Source organism: Scleropages formosus, chromosome 6 (assembly GCF_900964775.1).
Source record: "Scleropages formosus chromosome 6, fSclFor1.1, whole genome shotgun sequence".
NCBI classification, from domain to species: Eukaryota; Metazoa; Chordata; class Actinopteri; order Osteoglossiformes; family Osteoglossidae; genus Scleropages; species Scleropages formosus.
The window spans coordinates 28,160,484-28,185,680 of record NC_041811.1 but is presented as its reverse complement, the minus strand read 5'-3'; the positions used below and the strand labels follow the sequence as shown (position 1 = coordinate 28,185,680).

The 25,197-nt window shown below is 41.2% G+C and overlaps 1 protein-coding gene across 6 annotated transcripts in view; it reads left to right on the top strand.

The window, feature by feature from the left end:
- The window catches only part of bmpr1bb (bone morphogenetic protein receptor, type IBb), a 36,455-nt gene that overhangs the window by 9,081 nt on the left and 2,177 nt on the right, over window positions 1–25,197 (top strand). For 3 of the 6 annotated variants that reach the window (XM_018753247.1, XM_018753255.1, XM_029252650.1), the window contains exons 2-13: window positions 704–779; window positions 12,858–12,984; window positions 19,536–19,722; window positions 20,415–20,517; window positions 20,719–20,821; window positions 21,040–21,136; window positions 21,386–21,524; window positions 21,893–22,085; window positions 22,610–22,907; window positions 23,025–23,200; window positions 23,377–23,507; window positions 23,786–23,931. In XM_018753247.1, the coding sequence (XP_018608763.1) occupies window positions 12,912–12,984; window positions 19,536–19,722; window positions 20,415–20,517; window positions 20,719–20,821; window positions 21,040–21,136; window positions 21,386–21,524; window positions 21,893–22,085; window positions 22,610–22,907; window positions 23,025–23,200; window positions 23,377–23,507; window positions 23,786–23,911 (1,626 nt within the window). In that variant the 5' untranslated portion in view covers window positions 704–779; window positions 12,858–12,911 and the 3' untranslated portion in view covers window positions 23,912–23,931. Of the gene's footprint in view, window positions 1–703; window positions 780–1,701; window positions 1,771–12,857; window positions 12,985–19,535; window positions 19,723–20,414; window positions 20,518–20,718; window positions 20,822–21,039; window positions 21,137–21,385; window positions 21,525–21,892; window positions 22,086–22,609; window positions 22,908–23,024; window positions 23,201–23,376; window positions 23,508–23,785; window positions 23,932–25,197 lie in introns of those variants that run through there. The other 3 variants (XR_001966175.1, XM_018753266.1, XM_029252651.1) reach the window with 3 other exon arrangements.

Here is a 25,197-nt window from a genome sequence, read left to right as displayed (position 1 = left end):
GTATCATGATTGTCACATTGTTAATAATGCTGTTAAAAGCGAAAGCGCAAAGGTTTTCGGTTCTGGGTCCGATGTGATGGAACGACCCCCCCCCCCTTCACTCAGAACTGCTGAATCTCTGTCCACATTTTGAAAGGGTTTTAAAACTCATCTCATCTGGACTCAGTTCACCCATGATCTTAAGTTCATGTAATGTGTCAATGTTCATGCACTGTAACTTTGAAATCATACCTGTTAAACAACGGATAAACTTTCACACAGCTACTCATGTAATGTAAATGTTTATATATATTATAATGAACGTGATTAGGAACTGTCGATATTTAGAAAAAATTTTATGCGTCTTCTCGTGTGATGTACATTGGTTCATATGGTTGAAAAGTAACAAACTCTACTTTAGAATCACACATCTGCAGCTAAGACTCTCTACTAATGTAATGGACACATGGTATTTTACTGTGAGATAAAGAAAAGCATTTGCTAAATGAATAAATGTAAATATTAATTTCAGTTTCATTCTGTTCTTTTTGTATCCTATGTTTTATCTGTCCCAGTTATGATTATAATATAAACTATGGAGTAAAGGTGCTCTGTGAGGCACTGATACTCATTATGACTTCTAAAGAAAAAAAGTCTGATAATGATGACTGTGCACAATGTTGCTCTATACACAACTCACCCATTTTTTAATTCTTTCTTCCAGGTGCAGTCTGCAGATTATTTTTCAGATGGCCAACATAACACACCTGAAGTTTTTTCAGGCTCTTCCTATAGCAAAGGTAAAGCAGTTTTGCTCTGATTTTGTGTGAATCTGGTGGAAATAAGAGAAATATTTGTTCAAGGAGAACTTTTCTTTATCTGTGTGTCGAAGGCCTACTCTCTTTTTAGATACCTTCTGCGAGACACTGTCTGGATGGAACATTCTCTCCTTGTGACACTGACTCTATACTTTGGCTGTCATTTAATGGTTAGGTGGAACTGTGGGTAGGACTGTTTTTCTAAGTGAGACAGGATGTGGGGGTGGGATTGAGTTTCTAAGTGCAGCAGGGTGTGTGGGTGGCCTTGACTGTCTAGCTGGGACTGTCTGGAATTGATTGAATCTTTTGGTGATACTGATTCTGTGTGATTGAATCAAGGTTGGATGGCCTCTGTAGGTGGGACTTGCTTTTTATGTTTAATTTGACAATGTAGGTAGGGCGCTATCTGCATGTTTTTTGGGTATTTTTCCCATGTGAAAACGTGTTTGCCTGCACTTTCCTTGCTAGTATTCAACACTACAGTTGAAATTTGTGTATCAATATATAACTATATTCTCAGTCTGGTAGAAAAAATGTTTTGTGTTGGAAACTACTGGATGACACTGTGTACAACAAACAGCACAGTAAAGCGAATGCACAAATGAGTAAAACAAGTGCAAGAAACTATGGCAAGCATGATCTAGATTTTCTGAAATCAACTGTTTATTTTAATGAACGCAACTGTCAATAGAAGAAGTGCAATAAAAATAACTAGTAATGTTCTTGAAGAATTTTTTTTTTTTCCCGCCATTCTATAGTGTTTGGAATGAGAACAACATTTTGAACATCACAGGAATGGTAGTAAAGTCTTTTTGGAGTAACGTGGTCAATAATGCTGCGGAAGGAACTTGTGCTGAGATGGAGAGAAGTGTACCACAGCTCTCAGAGGGAGGAATGCAGAGAATCTCTGTTGAAATTCACACAGTACCTCTAACTGAAGAAGGATTTTTGCAAATGGGAGCCAGCTGTGTGTGTATGTATGTATTTAATGTGGATGTTCAAACCTGAATGCATGTGTCCTTAACATTGGTCAAGTGAAATGTGTGTGTCTCTTGTCTGCCCTAAATGAACTGTAGTTCTGTTGGTCTGAGTCTCCATATACTCATGAGATGACTTTTAAATTAAAAAAAAAAAAAAAACACAAAAGAGGATATCGGGTTTAGTCTAGCAGCCCTGATAAACATGCTTTTTTTATTCCCAGAACTCTCTTCTGGTTGTATCCCACCATGCAGCACCTTCTTTTCTCTCCCAAAAAATTACATCAATATTCTTCAAGTGCCTATGCATCCTTCAGTCTCACTTCTCAGAAACCCAGTCTTAACTTACTGTCGTTAATCACTTCACTTCTCGTTCTCAGGGTCACGGCAGTCCAGAGCCTATCCCAGAATCACTGGCTACTAGACTAGGAGGGGTACACCCTGGACAGGACTTCATACCTACACTCGCATTCACTCACAGACTATTGGCAATTTAGATTTGCCAGCTACTGTGAAAGACATATCTTTGAATTGTGGAAGGAAACCAGAGCACCCAGAGGAAACGCAAACCACCATAAGGAGAACATGCAAACTCCACACAGACTGAGCTGAATCCAAACCTACACCCAAATAGGCCAAGTACTGTGAAGTGGTAGCGCTAGCTGCTGCACCACCATGCCCTCCTTCCTCAGAAATGCTCATTAAAAGTCAGATAAATTACATCTTCTGGTCTTTGAAAACAGCCCTTTGAAGGTTGCTTGAGGTTGATTTCCCCCTGGAAAACAGCTGCTGCTTTTCTGCTCCCATTCTCAAAGTTTAAGTTCACCTCTATGGTGTTTTACTCTCTTCACACCAGTTTTGCTGAAATAAAGTGTAATAGGAAGGAATGTGCTCTAGGTTCACAGGAATGGTAGTAGGTAATTGGTTTTAGGCAATTAATAAAGCACCTTTCCTACTCTTTTAGAATCGGTATTCTTTTAACAAACTTTCAGCACAAGTTTAATTGAAGAACAACTGGTTTATATTCGTTTTTCTTGACGGAGAACAGATGTAGATTTAGAGTGTTTCATTTTGCCTTCTGGCAGAGAGCTGCTTAGTTCTCTGACCAAACACTGTCTGATAGTAAGCCTACAAGTCCCAGCATTTGTTATTCTGTTCTCTACAGATGTCTTCATTAATCACATCAGCTGGATACCTCAAGTGAGCTGATGTTTTACTTGAAGTATGAGTGCACTGTGCTAATCATCAGTGCGTAAATGGTTTTGTAGACAGTACTGCGTAATTGTTGCATTGCAGTGACTTTGGGTCCAGTGTGGTTGAGTGCGGGTAGACTTGGCATTCATAATAATAGCTTACATTCAGAGCTGTGCCAGCCTGTTTTTTGAAGTGGCGATGGAAAATCTATAACTGAACAGGTTTTTCATCAGCCAGCTGGATATTTATATCCACATTGTGTAGAGGAGCATGTTGTCTCTACACATTGGTTCATTAGCCCATGCTGTCTTTTGGCCCATGTCACATGTAGAACGGTCTTGGCCAAAGTCATGGGAACAGTTGATCAAAACAAATCTGTGATTACATCCTCCACTTGCATATCCATATCCAGAAGCTCCTCAGACTCTTTGCTTCACCTTCGAAATAGTCTTGCCTGCGGTAGAAACATTTCACAAAGGCAGTGTCAGTCTTTGCAGTGTGGCGCTGATCCAAGCTAACTGGGTTTGCGAATGCCTTTAAGTATTGTTCTCCACCCGTGTGAACCCAAGGGCCTCTTTCATAGTGCAGTCTGCTTAGGGGCCTTGAGATTGTGTTTGACTTGAACCTCACTGAGTCACATGTATGTGCTGTGGTATGTAAAGAAAGCATGCTTTTTAAGAGTTTGGGGTCAGGTTTCGTACAAACTTGTGACATCAGCTCTCAGATGGGAATTTAACTCTTAACTTTATGTTGGCAGACATGTTGTGACCAAAAAGAGTTTGTATTGTGTGTTTGCCATACCTGCATTGATATGCATGTGTGTGTTTTTTTCCAGATTAATGTGAACCCTACTCCTAGGTAGAGCTTTAGCTAAATCAACTGTACTACTGTAGAAACTAGCTTTCAGTCTCATGTCCTTCGACTGAAAGGCAGTGGCTCTAACCACTACACATTTAGCTGGCACCTTTATCCAAAATGATGTACAACTGTATATGCATGTATACATCAGGGTATTTATACTGCATGGGGGGCGCGGTGGCGCAGTGGGTTGGACTGGGTCCTGCTCTCCGGTGGGTCTGGGGTTCGAATCCCGCTTGGGGTGCCTTGCGATGGACTGGCGTCCCGTCCTGGGTGTGTCTCCTCCTCCTCCGGCCTTCCGCCCCGTGTTGCCGGGTTAGGCTCCGGTTCCCCGCAACCCTGTATGGGACAAGCGGTTCAGACAATGTGTATTTATATTGCAGTGGTACAGGATCAATGCATTTTTCAAAGAATATACATTAATCAATGTGCTTCAGTTAAAAAATTAGCAACTCGCCAATAACTTGGTTCAAAACAAAAAAGACCTTTTAAGGTTTTTGCAGCATTCAACTTTGTATGACAGAAGCATAGTTTTAATTTAGTAAATGCAATTAAAGTTGTTCTTGTATCTGTAAATGAACCAGTTTGTCAAAGGCAGCTCAAAGCTTAATGCTGAACTCTACTTGGTCAGTACTGGACTTTGGTTCCCCTTTGACTGATGGTTGATAGTTGATCGCTAATGAAAGTGACAAAATAAATCAGCTGACAGTGAGGAGGTGCTGCTGCTTAGTCACTGCAAAAGTGACTTTAATGAAAAGCTGATAATGGCCAGTGAAATTCACAGAAAATGTGAGCTGATCGTAAGGAGATTTATTTCTTTCTATTATGAATCAAGCTAAATTATCTAAATGAATCCATCCAGGTTGTACTTTGTGTCACACCATGTGCTTGGTGGGTGGTCTCAAGAGCACTGTGACCATGCAGTGGACAAGTGTTTATCGATAGTAAATGAATGAATGGGAGTTTAAAATGAAAATATAATGTTAAAAGGCAAGTTTAAAATAATAATTTTACACATATTTAATATACTGGTGGTGTCATGGTCATGCATAACAATCCCTTTTATTTTAATTAATTTTAGGTTGCACATTTTTTTTTTTCCTCTGGGAAGTGATTTTTTGCAAAAGAAATATAAGAAAATTAATTCTGTTAGAGAAGGATGTATTCTGAAAGTGTTTTGAATTTTCAGATGAAATTGTTAAAACTAACCTAAATTTAACAGTAAAAAATAATAAAATAAAGGCTATTGCCCAAATGGGAGTGACATTTCACATTCTAGCAGTATTGTTAGTGTCATGAATGAGTGTTGTGGTGGCTCTGTTGCACACATATTTTGTGTACTGCTCCTTATCATGAATCAATATTTTACATAATTTTTTTGTGACTGAGTAAAGTTGTTCATAAATAACAGTACAAATTCCACGTGGGACCAAAAGCAAATCCTTATAATGGTAATACTTTACTGGCCACGTATGTTCACCCTTACCTGGAGTAAGTTGTTGTGGATGCTCATTTAGACATTTAAGGTAACAGAACCACAAATGTAATGGCGATAACATAGTTTAAAGAAGATACAATAAACACTATAAAACAATACGGTTATTTACAAAGGTGTGTATGTTGTTATGGCTGCACCTGGAGGTGAACTGTTTGACTGCTAAATTGGTTTCGTAAGGCTGTTATCAAAACAATAACAGGGTATAATGGTGATATAATCAGAATCGTTCAAGAAATGATGGGTTACAGAGACACATACAGAAGAATGAGTCTCTGAAGGTGCTGTAGTTAACCCTTTCAGGCCTTTCTGCTTATTTGTAGAGTCTTATAATAGCAAAATTGGCAAATTGACTACTTTTAAAGCTTTACTATTGCCTATTGACGCAATCAGTAAAAGGGAGCAGAACCCATTCCCACCCCTCTCTCCTGCATTTACCCAGCGTGCAATGTAACTAGACATCTGCTGATGAGCGAAGCAGGGCGACTGTGCTTCAACTTCCCGCACAGTAGGAGAGTCAGTGTGAACACATTATATGAATGTTAAGGCCCAGCACTGGAATCTGTAGGAACTTTTGTGTTTCTCCTTGACATGTAAATGCAGCCTCAGTAAATTTGGTATAAAATCAGATTACTTAATTTCATGCTTGAGCAATGATTTAATGAAGCTTTTACTTAAATTAAAATTTAGTGTCTAAACATTGCAACTGCCTTTTGTATTGCAAGGCGCGGTAATATTAAAAAGTCTAAACCGACCAAATTAGATCAGAACTAATTTATGTTTGCTGTCTGAGTGATGAAAAGCAGCTGTAAACTGTAAGCCTGGTGTTTATATGAGGTATGGACATAAATTACTTTTGCTTGTGTATCGTTTTCATTCCGTTTGGAATGAAGGCACTGTGTAGCCGTGGACTACAAGAGTCTTCACTGAATTTGTTAGTCATGTCACTCATAGAGTGAAAGATGGTAATCAGCTCAGGGCCTGTACATTGTTTTCCCCTCATGTTTCTGCTTTCTGTATAAACTGCTTCCAGTTCCAGATTTGCAAGAAGTGCATTGTGAGTAGGGCTGCAACTGCTGTATGTTGATTATTCTGTCAGTTGCTGCTTTCGTTATTAAGTGATTAATTATTGATTGATTAACAGGGGAAAAGATTTATTTTCATGTTGAAATCCAAATGTGTTCAAACAAGGAAAAATACAAGTTATTACACATCGTTTCATACAGTGTTTACTTTCAAACAACAAAATATGTTTGCTATAAACCATGCACAAAAAATGAGATTTTTATGAGGTGCATAGTGAACAGACGTCATGCATTGCAAAAAACATAAAGCTTTTTAGAATTCGTATTGAAAGGTACAATAATAAAAATGAATAACAGGGAAGGAACATATAAACAAAGCCTACGTAAACAGTATAAGCTTCAACAGCAATTCAAGTACTGGACAGTGAAGGTAGAAGTGTTTGCAAGAGCTTTGCATTGCGGTGCAAAAATGAGGACACTCTCAGTCAGAACAGATTCTTGCTGTTTGTGTGTGTGTGTGGCGTTATTCCTCAAAATAAAATGATTATTTTTGACTTGTTTTTTTATGAAATGAGAGTGGCAACATGAGTGTGTATTATAGCATAATATTGACTTGCTATTCAATACATACCTTGTTTTAGTTAACTGCTGTTATAGAGGGAAAGTACCCACAACATCACATCACTATACTGAGATGAATAGAGACTGAGAATATATTTAGAAAAAATTAGAAGTTGCTGTGGAGAAAAGTTTCTGCTAAATGAATAAATGTAAACGTGTGCAATACGTGGTGTCTTTGCTCCAGTGATTGTACCTGGAATTTAAACTGTTGAGATTGGTCAAGTTCAGATGGCAGGTTCAAGACACGGGCTACTCCTGCAATGCAACAATAAATGCACAGTTGGTTCAGCATCTGTAACCGTCGTCTTAGTATAGCTATGTAGTTGACAAGGTATTTTGATGTGCGCTGAATGATGTTTTGGTCAAATGTAGAGTGGTTTTTGTTTGTAATTCTTCTTGGAGTTGTGACGTAGAGACTAGGTGAGTTGCATCCTGTCCCGTTTCATAGACGCTTGAGTTCTGTCGTGTCACTAATGAGGTAGCTACCCTTAGTTTGGTCCACGCTCAGCTGCTCCTGTCTCCACATCCCTTCTTTTTGTTCTCTCTAAGGCTACAAAACAGAGTTTCCAGTGGACTTGCTGCCACCTCCCAGCGATCTGTGGACTAACAAAAGCCTGTGAACATGGGCAAAGCACCCTGCATTTCTCCAGTTAATTCCACACTTTCCCAGGCCCACATGTTTAAGTTCTTTTTGGGCTTTGAGTCTAAGAACATACTGCTGTTTGAAGTTCTTCTTAATTCTTACACAGTCTTATTGACTGCAAGGTTCTTCATAGAAATAAAATCATTTTCATTGTAATACGCTGCAGCTGCTGCACTGGTAAGGAAGTTAACCCTGTAATTCTTAAATGTTGATTTTGGGATGGCTCCATTTTTTGTTCTGTGCACCAAGTGCTCATACCATTACATCATTTGGGATGTCTTCCCTTCTTAGATGTATCCAGAGATTTTGGTGGAGAATAAACCACAAATGATGATTGAAGCCCATTTGCAAGGGCCTGTTTTAGGTTTCATGATTCCAACACCATGAATATGAGCAGGGGGCTGGTTTTCACTGGAATGCTGTTTATGATGGATTTTTATGATTGTGGATTTGTCTGTTTATGTACTGTGTAAATGTGAGTGCTAATGGCAGCTGGTAGAAGATTGTTTAAAGGAGTCACAACTTGAAGGATGCCAGTGCAAGACAGGACCTCACTGTAGTACTCAAGAATTAAATAATGGTAAAATTGTGGGTTTATTTGACTGAAGCTTTGGCTTAGAAATCAAATTTGTACAGTTCAGTCCTTCTGATTTTTTTTAAAGCAAATCCCTCTTTATTTGGATTCAGCATATTAGTAAAATTATTTTCCAAGATAGAATTTGGTGCGTGTCATAAATGTTGTAGAAAATCACTAGGTTAGTAGAACTTAGGAAATGAAATCATATTTACACATAGTTTGCTGCGGTATTCCACTATCAGCTATTCCAGCAAAGTTCTAAAGAGCCAAAGGCTGAATATCTCGTAAATAATAAATATAAATAATACTGATGATAATAATAATAATCTTTATATCAGATGCTTATTACTGTAGCCCTGGTTTAGCTGACAGTGTGTGCTCTATGATAAGGGGAAATAAGTTCATCCTACTTTATCAATTATAGGATTATTAACGGGAGGGGTAGAGGCAGAAGGCGTAATTAGCAGAAACATGGAGCCACGTTTGGAGGCAGTGACCCAGAATTCACCCAGACAGGGGTCATGGCTCATAGTTATTCCCATAGCAATGCAGATCAGCCCTGGTATGGGGTGTGATTTGGTCTGATGGAGGTAGTGACAGGCATGGAGGGGACATGCCCTTAGGGGTATGTTGTACCTCCTGGGATCAAAGGCTGGATTTGTTGCTTTCCTGGAAGGTTGTGAAAAAGCAGATCTGGAGTTTATGGGCGGTGGCGCAAACGTAATCGAAGCTGGATGTCATGCCTGTCCGTAAAAAAAGTTCTTATTTGAACAATAGGATTTATGGTCACTCCACATCATGTAGGTGCTATACTTTACAAGCATGTACTTCAAGTGCCTTTTATGTCCACGGGTAACAAAGCAAAGTTAGAACAGAGGACTTGCTTCTTACCTATTAGTTACATTCTTATGGTAAGTCAACATTCTTATAGAGAATAATGCATTTTTTCTTGTTGTTGTGCCAGGCTACATGGCTTGGTTTGTGCATTTGTGTGCGAAGTTGTCTGTACTTGTGCTGGTGTCGGTAACGTGAGTCAGTTTTTCCCAGATACATCTCTGAGAGAGCAGGAATGTACTGAAAAGGACTGTGATGTATTTACAGTAAGCTTTGAAAGTGATACCCGCTTGCTCTACTGTGAAATTCTTTAAAAATGTGCCCAGATGTGTCAAGGCAGTGACCATCCTAGTGTGATTGTAGCTGCTGTACTTTGGTGGTTTTGTCATAGTTGAATGGTGTTAAGGGAATGCAGTCTCCTCCTCTTCGGAGAGTAAATTATAGAGAAGACTCGTCCACCAGCACCTCCGTGTTTAAGCAGCAGTCGGGTGGGACGTAGGCGTCGCAGCTGACAGCTTGGAGCCCATTTCCGATTTCTGAGAGATCGAATTCTCACTGGGTATGTGAGAACCAGGTAGTTCTCTGGCTTTACAAGCATGTGTGTTCTAAAATCTGTAAAAAATTTAATTCATCAGGATCTTGCAACCGTATGACTTAATGGTATAGCTAAGCTCATTCTGCTCTGGTCTTTGAGTCCTCACCCCTTCCTTCCCCCACTGCTCTCTTACTACTTGCTCATTCTTCCAGCTCAGCTGGTTGTAGGCCCCTAAGGTTGTGTTGGGCTTGATTCTGAGCAGTTCTGCTGGTGGTGCCACTGTCGGGAATGTACTTAGTGCAATCTGCATAATCCCTTTGTCGGCATGATTTGACTGTCGAAGGAAGCACATGAAGTGTTTGTGCTATGCCCTGTTGTTTTGGGCGGCTACGACCAGCTCTGTTACCCCCCCAGATGGTAGACACTGTATTAATCTTGAAGGAAATAGCTCACCATCAAATGAACAATGTTATATGGATTGTTATTGAAAGTGATATTCAGTTTCGCAAAAAATCATGCATCATATATATTTGAATATCATATTTTATGGATATCATCATGCTTACGTAATATAACGATTGTTAATACGGAATGTCCAAATGTCCAGTTTGAATCCCATTCCTGCTGTACTACTTCTGAGTTACGCAGATACATTCTTCCTGTATCTGTGTAACTCGACAAGCTGTTTAAATGGGTAAGTTCTTGTAAAAACTGATTGTGTAACATTGTAAGTTGCCTTGAAAAAATGAAGGTTAATGGCAAAAAAAACACAGAAATTGGTCTACAGTAAACCTTTTGAGCCAGTTATTGCTTGTAGTGTGACAGGCAACACTAAGCTGATGTTTTACTATGTTAATTTTTTGCTGCATTGAATATGTTTGCTTTTGATGTTTGAATACACAGTAAAATCAGATTCAAAATAAAATGTGACAGTGCTGAGGCACAGCAAACACCATACTTAAGTAGCTCATTTGACGCAACAAAGGCAATGCACCCAACGCGTTTATGTTAAAATTGCAATAAATTAAAGAACTGAGGTAGAATGTAGGGATATGAGGATAGTGTGGAAAATGAACATTTTTAAAGAGCCAGTCTTTGCTCCTTTAATTGCTGAGGAATCTACCACTTTCAGTTATGAAGATTAGTTTAGTCCTCAGCAGAACCCGGCAGTCGCTCTGCAGTCATTCATTAGACACAGCAAATGTCAGACAGAAGTGTTTCGGGCTTGAGTTTTCTATGTGAGGTTCCAGACCCGGTGCTTGATTGTTGAGGAACAGAAGTGATGTATGCAGACATGCCAGGGGTGCTTAATGACGTGTCAAAATCACAGGACCGTATCTAGTTTTAATGTGCTCGTGCAGGGTGGGGGTGGGGGGGGTAGTACTGTGGTGACCCTTTGTGTCTGGAAATGCTTTGGCAATTCAAATTCTACATTTGTCCTTCCTGAAAACTGATTTAGGCTGAATTCATCAGTGTTCCCTTGTTGCCCCCTTACCCCCGATTGCCCTGTCCCAGCCTACCTCAGCCGGGGTTCCGAGGGATTAACTCCGGCCCCTGCTGGACAAGCTGCTTTACGTCCCCTCCTCCGGCCGGAGTCCCGCATGCTTGTGGGAAGGCGGAAAGGCAGAAGAACAGAGACAGGCTTCCAGCTTTTTTTATGCCGTTCAGACACCCTGGATTTTCTTTTTGTTTTAATTCTGGAACAGTGGACTTCCTGGAGGGTTAAAGGTTAGCCTTGTGTGGATCTGTGAGAGGACCGAAATGAGAACTCTGAACCTCCCTGTCAAGAGCACCATGGATTGGCCTCTGGTGAATGGGAGGGTGAAGAGCATCTCCAGGCCAGGCCTCCTCTAGAAAGTGACTCAAGCTGTGAGAGTCTCTCACAGGCCTCACAGGATCTGAAGCAGGCACAGTACCATTGTGAAAGCTGATGCATATTTATGAAGACTTTCTCCTTTGTCACACAAATCGAGCTCTGCTGGGAGCTGCCAGTGGGTGGCAGAACCCTTACTGGAGTTTTACAGGGTCTTTGTGTGTCGGTGTGTGTTTGTGTGCGACAGATCATGTTTTTGTATATTTCGCAATATGCTATTCATAAACAGTATAGTGATGATCCCAGCATGACCTGGCTTGCTTTTCGTATGTAGCAAAATTGTCAGACAGCAAGGAGTTTGCGTGTGAAGTGCACTGGGTTCGAGTCTTAGCAATATTGCTGGGCTTCCTGCAACCTGCCCTGGTCCCTCTGTCCTCGTCTCCCAGTCTCTTCAGTTGTTCAGGTTCTTGTACTCCTGCTGGCCCAGAAAGACACCTGGGTAGAGTGAAGCGCAGGGAAGCAGGGTGGAGGACATAGGAGCAGCTGGGTGCAAATTGCAAAAGGGGGCTATTTGTAATGTTCCTTTTCACGGGAACCCCTGTTGCAAGCTGAGAATGATGGATGAGATGAAGAAAAGGAAAGAACAGCATGGTAGAGCTGGGGGTGGTGGGTAGTTGGGCTGGGGTAACCATTCTTTTTGTATTATTTCTATTCCAACATCAAAGCATCACCTGACTTATTGTTTGATGTATGTTGTCAGATACTGGTTAGATTCCGAATCATTTTTATCAGTTTGTTTTGTTTTCCACTGCTTCTAGTTCTAACCGAGTGCTGACTCTTCTCAGCGGCTGTAGTAACATTACACTGTTTTCACAGCAAAGGGAGGCAGCAGTCCTCTGGGCCAGCCTGGTCTGGCTCCTACAAACACTTCTACAAATTCAGTACCTGGCAAATGCATCATGAGATCTATTGACAACAATGAAGACCAAGATGTGATGTGGCATGATGGACAGTTTGCTTTCTGAAGCAGTCCGAAGTGAAGTATGGCGGTGGAAGGATGAACATCTTCAGTGTATCTTGCCACTTCTTGGTACAGTAGCTTTAAGAGGAATGATTTTGGCTTCAGGAGTTTGTTTAATATTCATAACGCAGACGCATGAACGACTTGCCTGAGAAAATATGACTTGATTTTCTAAGTCTCGACAAACGGTTTACTAACAGCGTGTTAGTAAAAAAAACAACAAGCAAACTTTATATTCCGAAGCACACGAGTCAAGTGTGAAGTGTCATAGATGTCGACAGTGTGGATACTCCCCGTTTCCGTGTGTGTTGCCATCACCCCCTTAAATCTGATGTCTCTTCCCTTCTAGCTGGGTTTTGGTGTTAGGTAGCAGCATGTGCTTTATGTCCCTCCCCCCAAGGTGTCTGAAGACAGTGGGCTGCTGAGCAACACAGGAGTAGAAATTCCCTCCTTCTGTCCCTCTGCAGGGCACCAGTGTAGAGCAGTGCTGACAACTGCAGGACTGCCGTTCTGGAACTCCGATGAAGGGAGCGATGGCGTGGCCCGTACTGCTTCTCCTGCTGCTCCTGCTGGGTGCGCTGCCCGACGCACGTGGTAAGCGACTGTCCGTTTCTCAATGCGGGGAGTGATGGGGTTCGCCGTCGAGCACGCGGGGTGAGTAGCTGCACCGTCCTGTTGCCTCTACATAGAAGTACCAAAGTGCCCCAAAAGAAGAGGACTGAGAGTTTGGGTCTGTGTGCTAAGAAGGTAGAGGCAGGATACAGCTTGGGCTTTCAACTCACTGGTTTACTTCTTACCCTGTGATAATTGTTTAATCAGAGCCGTTCTCCTTTTGCAGGATGTTTCTGTGAATGGCTGTGCCAGGCTGTATGTGCAATTGTTTAAAACGTGAGGTTCTCTTTTACGGCATGTTCCGTGGTTCATACTAAAAAAAAAAAAAAAAAATGTTTCATCTAGCACCGAGTTTTGCGGGACAGTTTATTTGCTGTGCGCCTTTATTTTGTCTGATTATATGAGATCTGTTTTGTTTTGACTAAGTGAGTTTGACACTTTGGGATGAGTTATGATTGGATTGGAGAGTTTATATTTCAGCTGTCTCATGATTGTTAAACTCTTGCCATGAATGATGATTCTGACTGTATGAACTCATATTTACACACTTTATATTTTTATGAATGTCCATATATATTCAGAATGTAGGTACATTTGAGAAAGTGTCTGGAAATGTTTTTGTGTCGTTTGTTTAATTGGGTTCTCTTTATCTAGTTTTAGGACTTGTGTGAAAATCTAATCATGTTTTAGGTCGTATTTATGCAGAAGCAGAGAACATTCTAAAGGGTTCACAAACTTTCAAGCACCACTGTATGTCTGCATGCCCCAATATATGTCTTTTAATTTTTTGTTTCTGCGTTGTGCAAGAAAACTTTTGGTCCTACAAGAAATAGAGCTAAACATGTTGTAAACATGGTGTCAAAGAGCAACAGCGAGATTTCAGGCCAGCTGCAGTTTGGTTTTTGTGGAGTGAGGCATGAAGCTGGGGGGGTCCAGACGAAACCCCCTTAGGACAAAACTCCCTCTTCTGTAACACAAAGTTGGACAAAACCATCTTAATTAAATTAAAAAAAAAAAACAAAAAAAATGAGTAAAGCCTCTGTTTCTTATGTTTTTGCACATTAAATGCTATTTAATGCCATTATAATGGAAGAAAAAATATAAAGTAATTTTAATCCTGAAGTAATCCTAGAAAATATTATCTTTTTCTCTGTGTTGGTTCATTTCTGAATGGAATAGGACACAGCATCAGGTGGTAGTAAATGAAATTTAAATAAACCTTAATACTGTGATCTTTTTAATACTCATTTTTTTTATTTTCAAAGATATGATATTCTTTTAATTATGCTTTTTTTACAGTTGTACAAATAATTTTATATTGTAAAACAGTGAGCTGTAAATTTTATAATGCAAGTATTAATGTATGCTACAATACAATACTTATAATGCCTTTCTTATTGCAGTCTCATATAATAAATGTAGCATTTTAAAATTCAGAGAAGTGTTCATAAACTACAAATAATCAGAATAACGATTTTGTTAATTATTTGGCTGGAAGGGGTTTTGTCCTACACTCAAAGCTGGGCAACCATAACGCTCAAGGACTAACACCCTGTTTCTGTGTACATTCATGGCAGGAATGGTAGGACATGCAGTGGTTCCTTTAGAGAAAAATGTCAGAAAAAAATAATGAAATGACTAAATAACTAACCTTCACTTAAAACATTCAGGTCATTTCAGAATCTGCAGTACTGACTGCACTGTTGAGTAGACTGGATTGTACCTACTTGTCTACAGGTTTACAGTTGTCTAGCAGCGGTAGAATTTTCACCTTAATTCTTGCAATTTTTTTTTTTTTTTTTTTTTTTGCAGAATGTTCGATGGAAAAATAAGGTACCATAGAAGTACAACATTTGGGCAGAAGAGTATAAGAAATGTCTCAATTTTTATATTTAATTTAAAAAAGTATATATTTTTTCATATGTAATGTATGTATATTATATATGAAAAAAATGTGCAACATTTATTCAGAATCAGGGTGACATGGGCCAAAGAATGTAGTGCTGGTGCCTGACAGCTGCTGGGTCTAGGTTTGAACCTGGGTTAAAACGTGCCTCTGTCTCTGGAGTTTGTATGTTCATCTCACCTTTGTGTTGGTTTCTACATGTGCTTCAGATACCATCCCCATTCCAAAGGTGTGAATTGGTGGATTTAAAACAATCCTTACTATACGCTTCTGTGAATTACTGAATGTATGAATGCCCTGCCATAGACTGGGGTCCCATCTCATTCCTTGCACCGTATGGTGCTGGACCACCAGCACCCTGTATTGAATATTGAATAGTTTCTGAAAATGGATGGACCTCTCTGGTGCTGCGCATACTAGATCAACGTGAACCCGGTGTGGGGAACATCGAGTAGCTGCTTCTAATCTGCAAAAAAGGAGAATGAAAGATATGCAGTTCTCTAAGGGTTTATTTATTTGGCAAGAAAGGTTTTTTTGTCCTGAGGTTTTCTTATGTTTTGAAGAATAGAACACCATTACTTGTAGTGAATGTCAACTAATTTTTAAATGTTTAGAATTTGCCTTTAGTAATATTGTTCATTTGCACATAAACACACTAAAAATATATGTTTGTCCCAGAGAGGACGATTTTCCCTTTTGAATGTCTGTTTTATTGCTACAATAGTTGTACTTATGCTAAATATTTTAAACCTAAATAATCTGTCTTCAACAATATTGAATGGTGCCATATGGCATCCAGAGGTTGGGGGTTGAGGTGGTACAATTTAGGTCCAACTGTTGAGTATTTCATCTATAGAGAGATGCGTTGGGGGTATTAGTTTTTACTGTGACTAAAGTTACAGTTTGCAGTCTTGGAATTACTGAGCGCTGACCTGATGCTGAGTGATAACAGCAAGAGCTCTGTCCTTGGGGTGTTGTGTTGTCAGGCTATAAATATATGACCAGAGAATAGTGAATTAAGCTGATCACTAATGAGCTCTCTCAAGTATATTAATTGCAACATTTATTTCATTGTCTATGATGGTACTGTATGATGCTAAAATCACAGATAGTCTTGGAGCCAGAACATTCTCTAGGGCTTATATACATGTTCCTTTTTGCTCTTGCTGCTACCAGAAGTGGCAGAAATGGTGAGACTCTTAAGCTTAAGAGGTGGGTCATTGCTGATGTTCCACTGTGCAGTCAGAAATTAGACTTTAACTCCCCCGGCATGATTTACTTTTATTGGCCCTTCCATAAAATACACTGTAGTCTTGCCATATTGGAAATGCTGAAAAAAATCTTAAGTAACAGAAGAGAAACTGTTTGACTTTTAACAAAAGTAGTTTCTCAGTTTGATGTACAGTGATTTGGAGGGGAAAAAAGCCTATTTTCAGTTTTCTTGTTTTTTGCAGTGTTTCCATATTAAATTAGATTTTTTTTTTTTTTGTCAGTTCTGTTTTTGTAAAGAGATGGTCTGTGACAGAAAAAGCAATAACAGTATTATTTTCACATTATTAACAAACTGTTGAATTGTAGGTGTGGAAAAAGTTATTACCCTTAACAGTCGGTAACTGGTTGTGCCACCTTTAGCTGCAATGACTGCGTTTACATGCCTCATTTTAGTTGTTGCACAGAATTTTACATTGCTGTGGAAGAATTTTGGTCCACTTCTTCATGGCTCCTCCTTTAGCTCAGTAACATTTGCAGGTTTTTGCACACCAGCAGCTCTTTTCTGGTCTTGCTACAGCATCTCAGTTGGATTAGTTCAGGACTTTGACTAGACCATCCCATGACTTTTAGTTTTTTCCCCAGCCATTGCCATTGTCTTGCAGCTTTACATTTATTCATTTAGCAGACGCTTTTTTACTTTAGCTTTAACTTTCAGATTAATGGCATGATTAATGGCATCAACTGTACTTAAGAATCACACATGTGCAGCCATGGCTCTTTCTCCTAAGGTAATGCACAGATTGTATTTTCTGAGATGTATTTCGTTTTGGAAAAAAGCATCTGCTAAATGAATACATGTAAATGTAAATAACTCTCCTTAAGAATTTTCTGATACAAAGTTTCAGTTATTGCTCTGTCAACGATTGCAAGGCACTGAGGATATATGGGAGCAAAACATCTCTAGACTATCATACTGCCATCACCATGCTTAACTGTTAGTAGTTGGTTCTTACTGTGAAACGCTGCATTGGTTTTTCGCCACACTGAGCTTATGTCGTCCAAAAAGTTCTACTCTTGTTCATCAGTGCAGAGGACATTCTTCCAGAAGTCTTGAGAGACATCCAGGTACTTTTTTTGGCAAACGTTAAACCAATTTTGTGATCATCTTCTTCTTATGCCTTCTACCCTTCCTGGGGCACAAGCCGTCAACAAGGGTTCTCCAGGCGTCCTTCAGAACTGAGATGTAATGAAGTTTCCTTGTTAGTGTTTCTGTGGCTGGCACGGTTTTTACTGTGTGGGGTAGCTAGCCCCTTGCCCAACCCTCTTCCTTTCTCAGCCAGGCTTGGGGCTGTCCATGGCAGTTATTTAGATTTACATTTATTCATTTTGCAGACGCTTTTGTCCAAAGCGACGTACATCTCAGCAAAAGTACAACTTACGCATTACATTAAGAGAAGGAGACATAGCTGCAGACATGAAAGTCTCAAGCAAACCTTATAGTTATGTGGTCTTTTAGTAAATAGTATTTTCCACATTCTCCAGTGTGTTGCATTTTTACAGTGTCTTTTATGTTGTCATGAACATTAAGTTGAATTGAAGCAGCAAAGGCCTGCAGTTACTTGGATGTTGTTTTGGGGTTCTTTTTTGATCTCATTAACGGTTTTTTTCCTTGCATGAGGAAAGATTTTGGCAGGATGGAGTCTTCCAGGTAGATTTGCATTTCTTCCAAAATTTCTCCATTTAATGATTGTGGCTCTGACCGTGTTTCGATTGAGGTTCAGAGCCTTAGAAATGGCTGCATAACCCTGACCAGACTAACTGGCTTCTACAAGTTTTTCTTAGAAGTCATCAGAAATTTACTTTGAGCAGTGAATGATGTTTTGCCAGTTTGACTTTTGCTGGAAAGGTTTTAAGTAGCAATATTGGACATGCCTGCCCAAATCAGGCCTAACTCTAAATACCCCCTTAATTAGGTTGATTAAAGTTCAGGGGCACATTTTCACACCTTTGATTGCAAATTTCATTATTTTTCAGACCGAGGAAAGGACATAGAAACCATATTGGTTTCATTTTGTCGTAGACTCAATTTACATTCTTGGGACGGCACGGTAACACAGCGAGTAGTGCTGCTGTCTCACAACGCCTGGATGGTGCAAGAGGACGTGGGTTCGATCCCCACTCAGTCTGTGTAGAGTTTGCATGTTCTCCCTGTGTCTGTGTGGATTTTCTCCGAGTGCTCCTGTTTCCTCCCACAGTCCAAAGATGCGCTGTTCAAGTTCACCCACAGTGTGTGAGTGACAGAGAGTGTGTGTGTGTGTGTGTGTGTGTGTGTGTGTGTGTGTGTGTGTGTGTGTTCCATTGATGTATGGATGGGTGACCATGTATAAGTAGTGTATCTAGCAGTGTAAGTCACCTTGGTGAATAAGGTGTGGGCTGATAACACTGCACAGAGTTCATTGGAAGTTGCTTTGGAGAAAAGCACCTGCTAAATAAATGCAATAGAACTAGCAAAAAGATCTAATGTCAAAAAGCTGCAAGAACAGAGAAATGTAGAAAGGGGGTACATATTTTTTCACAGCGCATTGTCCATGCAGCAACAATCTGTCAAAAGACTACATTTTATATCAGATCAATATTGTAGCAATGGCAATGACTCTGGTAAGCGCATGCATTAAGCATTGTACTGACATTGTATTTAGGTCATGCAAAGACAAGATAAATTCTTCTGTGCCCTTTCTGCGTTATAAATACAGATGATGTTTTGTAAATATTGTTCTAACATCGAGGGTCTCATTTTAGGATTATTTATGACATAAAAATATCAAAACAGCATAATCTGGACACATTTACGTTAGATTTATCCATCTAGCTGATGCTTTTCTCCAAAGCAATTTACAATGTTAAGATACTTACAGATTATTTACCTTTTTATACAACTGGGTAATTTTATTGGCGCAATTTAGCATAAGTGTTTTGCTCAAGGGTATTACAGCTGGAGGTGGGTTTCCAACCTGTGACCTTTGAGTCTAAAGACAGCAGCTCTATCCACTGTGCTACCAGCTGTCCTGCAAGTGATCATGTTTCTGTGCTGTCACACCTGCACTGACAAAGCAATTCAAGAATGTCTGGCGTCCCAGATGTAAAATATTCTGCAAGAATGAAAAACCCAGCAAGGTCGAAATAAAGTTTTTAATAGAACACCTCTAGATACATTTGAAGTAGTATTTTGGTTAATGTCTTGTTTTACTTGTTCATACTTGAAAAATCCATGCTGGGTTTACTGCTGAAGAACCTACAGATGTGATACTCTGCTTTTCTAGGTTTTGTGTGAAATCTCAGCTTAAAGTGGAAAAATTGTGATCATTTACTGTATGAGTCTCTCTTTTTTTTTTTTTTTTTGAATCTGCTACTCCAGTTTTCTCCTGGTTTCTACTCCTCTCAGCAAATGTGCTGGATGCCGTGCTGCTGAGGAACTCTGGGAAGGTGATGATTGACGACGACAAGGAGGACAGCGGTGCTTCTGCCTCCTCCGTTCCACAGAGGCTTCTCTGGTGCTACTGCTACCACCACTGCCCTGAGGACTCCTTCAACCACACCTGCAGGTGTGTCACCAAAGCAAAATGAGAGAGAATGTCGCTCGTTTAAATTCAGATTCACACGTTTCAGGTTAACAAGAACTACACATTTACATTTGAAAACTGCACTCTGCTCTTAGAATATTTATCGTCTTTGAATCTGAACTAGTTTTAAATGCCAATATTTAAAAACAAAAACAAAATTGGTTTTTTTTCCGTTAGCCTTATCTGTGGAATAAAGTAAAATGTAAAACTGAGCAAGTCTAAGTAAGAAGTTATCTCAATTTCTAAAGCAAGAAATTCTCTGGCCATTGTTTACTGCAATTCAATTTCATGTACCACTTCGGCGTTCTTACGTTGAAGTTTATTCATTTAGCAGATGCTTTTCTCCAAAGCGATATACATCTATACATCTTAGAGAAAGATACAGTGAGTGCATTACATCAACAGAAGGAGAGATTTGTATGCAGACACGTGATTCTAAAGTACAGTAAATTTGTCACATTTCACCATATGAGCCAGTGTATCACACAAGTAGCTACATAATGGTTTATCTGTTATTCCACAGTTTCTAATCACAAAATTATAAACGTTTACATCACACAAAATGTTGCATAAAGGTTTATCCATTTTCTTGTTACATTATTGTTCATTGCTGATAACCGATCGCTTAATTACAGTCTCAAACACAAACTTGCTTATTGATGACGACTCCTCAGGACAGACGGATACTGCTTCGCCTTGGTGGAAGAGGAAGATGGAGGGGCAATTATTTACACCTATGGATGTCTGGGGCTTATTGGCTCTCAGTTTCAGTGTAGGGTGAGTGGTGGGACCCCAGGTGTACCGTGTACCATGGATACATTTTGGGAATAGAGTCAGTTTCGAGTTCAGCTCAAATGTTTCTACACAATAATCACAAGCTCTTGTTCCTTGATTTTGGATTCCTGACTGAGTGTGTGTGTGTGTGTGTGTGTGTGTGTGTGTGTGTGTGTGTGTGTGTGTGTGTGTGTGTGTTGCCAGGATACAGAGAACTCGCGGCAGCGACGGGCGCTAGTATGCTGTACGGACCGAGATTACTGCAACCGAGACCTGCACCCGACCCTTCCTCCCCCAAAGCCATCTGGTAAGGCCTGCTACTGTTCGCAAGTACTTAATGGGCACAAACAGGGGATCACAGTGGCTAATTGGCACAGAAAGTGTGAAAAGTCCCTCACACAGTGACAGTGTAATCCTGACTGGAAGCAAACACCAGACACAGTGTAAACGCAGTGTCAATACAGTACGTCAAACTCACAGTGTGGTAAAGTGAAAAGTGTGCTTCATCAACCAGTCTCTCTCCAGGTTATGTGGACAACAGCATCCTATACGTGGTCCTCTCCATCATGGTCGGCATCTGCAGCATCATCCTCGCCCTGCTCGTAATCTTCTGCTGCTACAGGTCAGCGCGCGTGTACACGCACGCTCAAATGTGAAACTGTCCAGCTTATTATAAGTCATGTAAAAATACACGAGAGGGGAAGTATCACGTGCGCTTTTGTGAAAATGGGATTAATTGGAAAATACTGCAGCAAAAAGAGTATCTGGCTGTTTTGTTGCTTTGTTAACACTTTTGTCCAGTGTGACTTAGAGCATCGCGATTATTGCAGGTGGATAAGGTGCGTTAAGGCGCACGATGTTCTTACTTCAGATACAGGCGTCGCGAATGGCGGCCACACTACGGCATTGCTTTGGAGCAGGATGGAGGCTACCTTCCCCCGGGAGAATCCCTGAAAGACCTGATGGAACAGTCGCTGAGCTCTGGCAGCGGCTCAGGGCTCCCCCTGCTGGCGAGTGTTGCGTTTCGGGAGCCGCTCCGTTGTTTACGTTTACATTCATTCATTTGGCTGATGGGTCCGTACCACGTGACTTAGTGTCGTTACTCACGATGATTTACACGTTTATATGGCTGCATATTTTTTACTGTAGCAATTCAGGGTGAGTACCTTGTTCAAACATTATGTTGGGCTTTTTTTTGTCACAGACAGCACTGTGAATGGTTGTAGCATATTTATGAGAATATTGTAAAATTTCACAACAGGATCTATAAATGCAGCACACGGTATGAATGAGTCAGGTCTTTATACAAATTATCCGAATGATTTTACGCTCATGAGCATGCACGCCTCTGGGTGACATCTTTTTCCAATGTTTCTAGGTGCAACGGACCATTGCCAAGCAGATTCAGATGGTGACGCAAATCGGCAAGGGCCGCTACGGTGAGGTGTGGATGGGTCGGTGGCGTGGGGAGAAGGTGGCTGTCAAGGTATTCTTCACCACTGAAGAGGCCAGCTGGTTTCGTGAAACGGAGATCTACCAGACTGTGCTGATGAGGCATGAGAACATCCTGGGTATGGTTTGACCACTGAAAAAAATTGTAATTATTAGATCACAAGTCCTCGTCCTTGGATAGTATCTGCTGCTGTGCATTTGAGTGAGGTACTTCATGTAGGGCACCTTACACAACAAACAGATGAAACCTCCATGTAACCAATGATATATGCTACTGAATGCATTAAGTACTTCGAGGCGTACCGGTAATTTGAAGCGTACAGAGTACGTGTGATGTGTGTAGGGTGCAATACCTATGTGTATCCTTTAGGGTGTGTGCCTTGCATTTAGATGGTCTTTTCTCAAAAGCATCTTGCAGTGTTCAGCTGCCTACAATTTTTTCCAGGGTACTTTTACTACAGAATCTGAACTTTCAGCCTCCAAGAACAAAGGCAGCGCACTAACCGCTACGCTTCCTGAGCTACGTGTGCCGAAAGTGTGTGTCTTCTGCAGCGTGTGCGCCGTAAATACAGGTTGCTCAACACAGCAGCGTAACGGTACTGTGCGCTTCCGTACGCCTGAGGTCTCTGTGGCTTCTCTTCAGGTTTCATTGCTGCAGACATCAAGGGCACAGGCTCCTGGACACACCTGTACCTGATCACGGACTATCACGAGAACGGCTCCCTGCACGACTACCTCAAGTGCACCGTGCTGGATAGTCGGGCCACGCTGCAGCTGGCGTACTCCGCCGTCTCTGGTCTCTGTCACCTGCACGCGGAGATCTTCGGCACGCGGGGCAAGCCTGCCATCGCGCACCGGGACCTCAAAAGCAAGAACATCCTCGTGAAGAAGAACGGGATGTGCTGCATTGCTGACTTGGGACTGGCTGTCAAGTTCATCAGGTGAGAGGATCAGCCACCTGCAGAGCGGAGGGCAGTGCTGAAGGTACAGTACAAAGTGCAGAACGGCATTAGATAACAGATATCACCCCTGCTAAATTGTGCGTTTTCTGTCGGCAGTGACACCAACGAGGTGGACATCCCACACAACACTCGGGTCGGAACCAAACGCTACATGCCTCCTGAGGTTTTGGATGAAAGCCTGAATCGGGCCCACTTCCAGTCCTACATTACGGCCGACATGTATAGCTTTGGACTGATCTTGTGGGAGATTGCTCAGAGATGTGTGTCTGGAGGTACGTCACCCTTTCTCTGCACCTCAGTTGGCCGAGGAGCCGACAAAATCATACGGAGCGTCTGAGCGGTACCAGTTCTTGTGGTTTATGGCTTTGTCAAAGCTGGAGGTTTTTTTTTTTTTTTTAAAAACGGTAAAGACCTCATTCACACAAACACAGTTTCTGTCCTATTGCAGGAATAGTGGAGGAGTATCGGCTGCCTTACCACGACCTGGTCCCCGCAGACCCATCCTATGAGGACATGAGGGAGGTGGTTTGTAACAAGAGGAGAAGACCTTCATTCCCCAACCGCTGGAGCAGTGATGAGGTATTGAACCTATGGGTTGCAGTCTGTTATGGAAAGTGTTTCCTCATAAGAACCCCCATTCTCACCGGACCCCTTCTCCTGTTCCAGTGTCACTGTAAAGTGACAGGTTTTGTTGGCTGTGACAACAGTAGAGGAGGTTAAAAACTGATGATCTCTGTCAAATTTTACTACAAAATTGTTGTAGCCACCTCTGTCAATGGCACTTGTGTTTCCTTTGTTCCTGTCACTACCCAAAAAGTGTCCTGCATTCTCACTGTATCCCTCTCTGTGTCCCACAGTGCCTCAGGCAGATGGGAAAGCTGATGTCTGAGTGCTGGGCACACTCACCCGCCTCTCGTCTAACAGCCCTGAGGGTTAAGAAGACGTTGGCCAAGATGTCCGAATGCCAGGATATAAAGCTTTGAGAATGAGGAGCAGCGCAAGGTGTGTCAGACCAGGGGTCCCTTTGAGCCAGGCAGGAAGCGGGCAAACGCCAACAGGCTTACTGAGCTGACCTGGGAGCGGAGGTCAGAACAGAAACCGGAAGCGCTTTAGAACAAGCTCAGAAACACACAAATAAGTAATGGAGCACAAGCAGCCAATGATCCGTCTGCACGTCAGCACGTTTCCAGTTTGCGCGAAAGCTGCAGACTTATGGACCTCCAGTGAGAGTGTTATGCTTTCCGTGAAAGCCATGTGGACAGAAAAGTTGACAAGTGAGGGCAGGTAAGAATGGACACAGGGATGGAGACAACAGCCCTACAGGTGCATGTATATTTATGCCCCACGTGCCATGTGAAGCCGCACTGTCTTCTGCCTTACCTGCTGCTGCTGTTTATCATTGATCTGTTTGAATACGTTAGGCATAAATTTAGCATAAATTCAAGAACAATCACAAATTCTGTGCAATGTTCACAGTGTGACACAGCAGACTCTGTGCACCCTTTTGATTAGCAAAACACTGAAGTTCAAAGACATTTCTGCTTTGTTTTGAAATCACACTTCTTGTTCAACAGAAATGCAATTAATGCCGCTTAAAAGTACTTGTGTTGTATTATGGAGTGATTGCTCTACCTGCGAATAGACCAGAATGATTAAAATATTACTGTTTAAAGTTAGATCTGTAGGAGAATGGTCTCTCTCCAGTAGTTGTGTTGTTTTTAAGGTTGAGGTGGTGCAAATGTTCAAGCAGATTGTAAACGAACACAACATTCAACCTGATGATCTTCTGTTCATTAAGATGGAGTGACGTGAGTGCTGTGTAGTCACTTCCTCAATTCTGGCTCAGACAGGACGATTCGCTCATCTTGATGTTTAATCAGGGGTGCATTTCTGTGTTCTCGTGTCTCGTTCCTGTGCTCATGAAATCCTCAGCTTTACTCAGGTCTGCGTGGAAAGTTGGGTTTCCCCGCTGGCTTCTGATGCCTTTTCTTCATATGCAAAGCCAGTTGGAGCAGATGGCTTTCTTATTAGCTAGTTGCTGATTCTGTTAAAGACTTATTTATGTTTGTAGCGCTTGACCATGGAACTTTATTTAACCAGTGTTTGTAAAGGGAAGTGTATATAGCTGTATGTTTCCGGTTCTACATTCTAACAATAAACTGTGTAGCTGTGTTTTGGTCCATTTTGCGTTAAATCAGTTTTTAGTGTGTGGGACTTATGGTCTGTTATCAGCGTGGGGGAGTGTGTGTTGCCTGTGGGGCAGCAATCC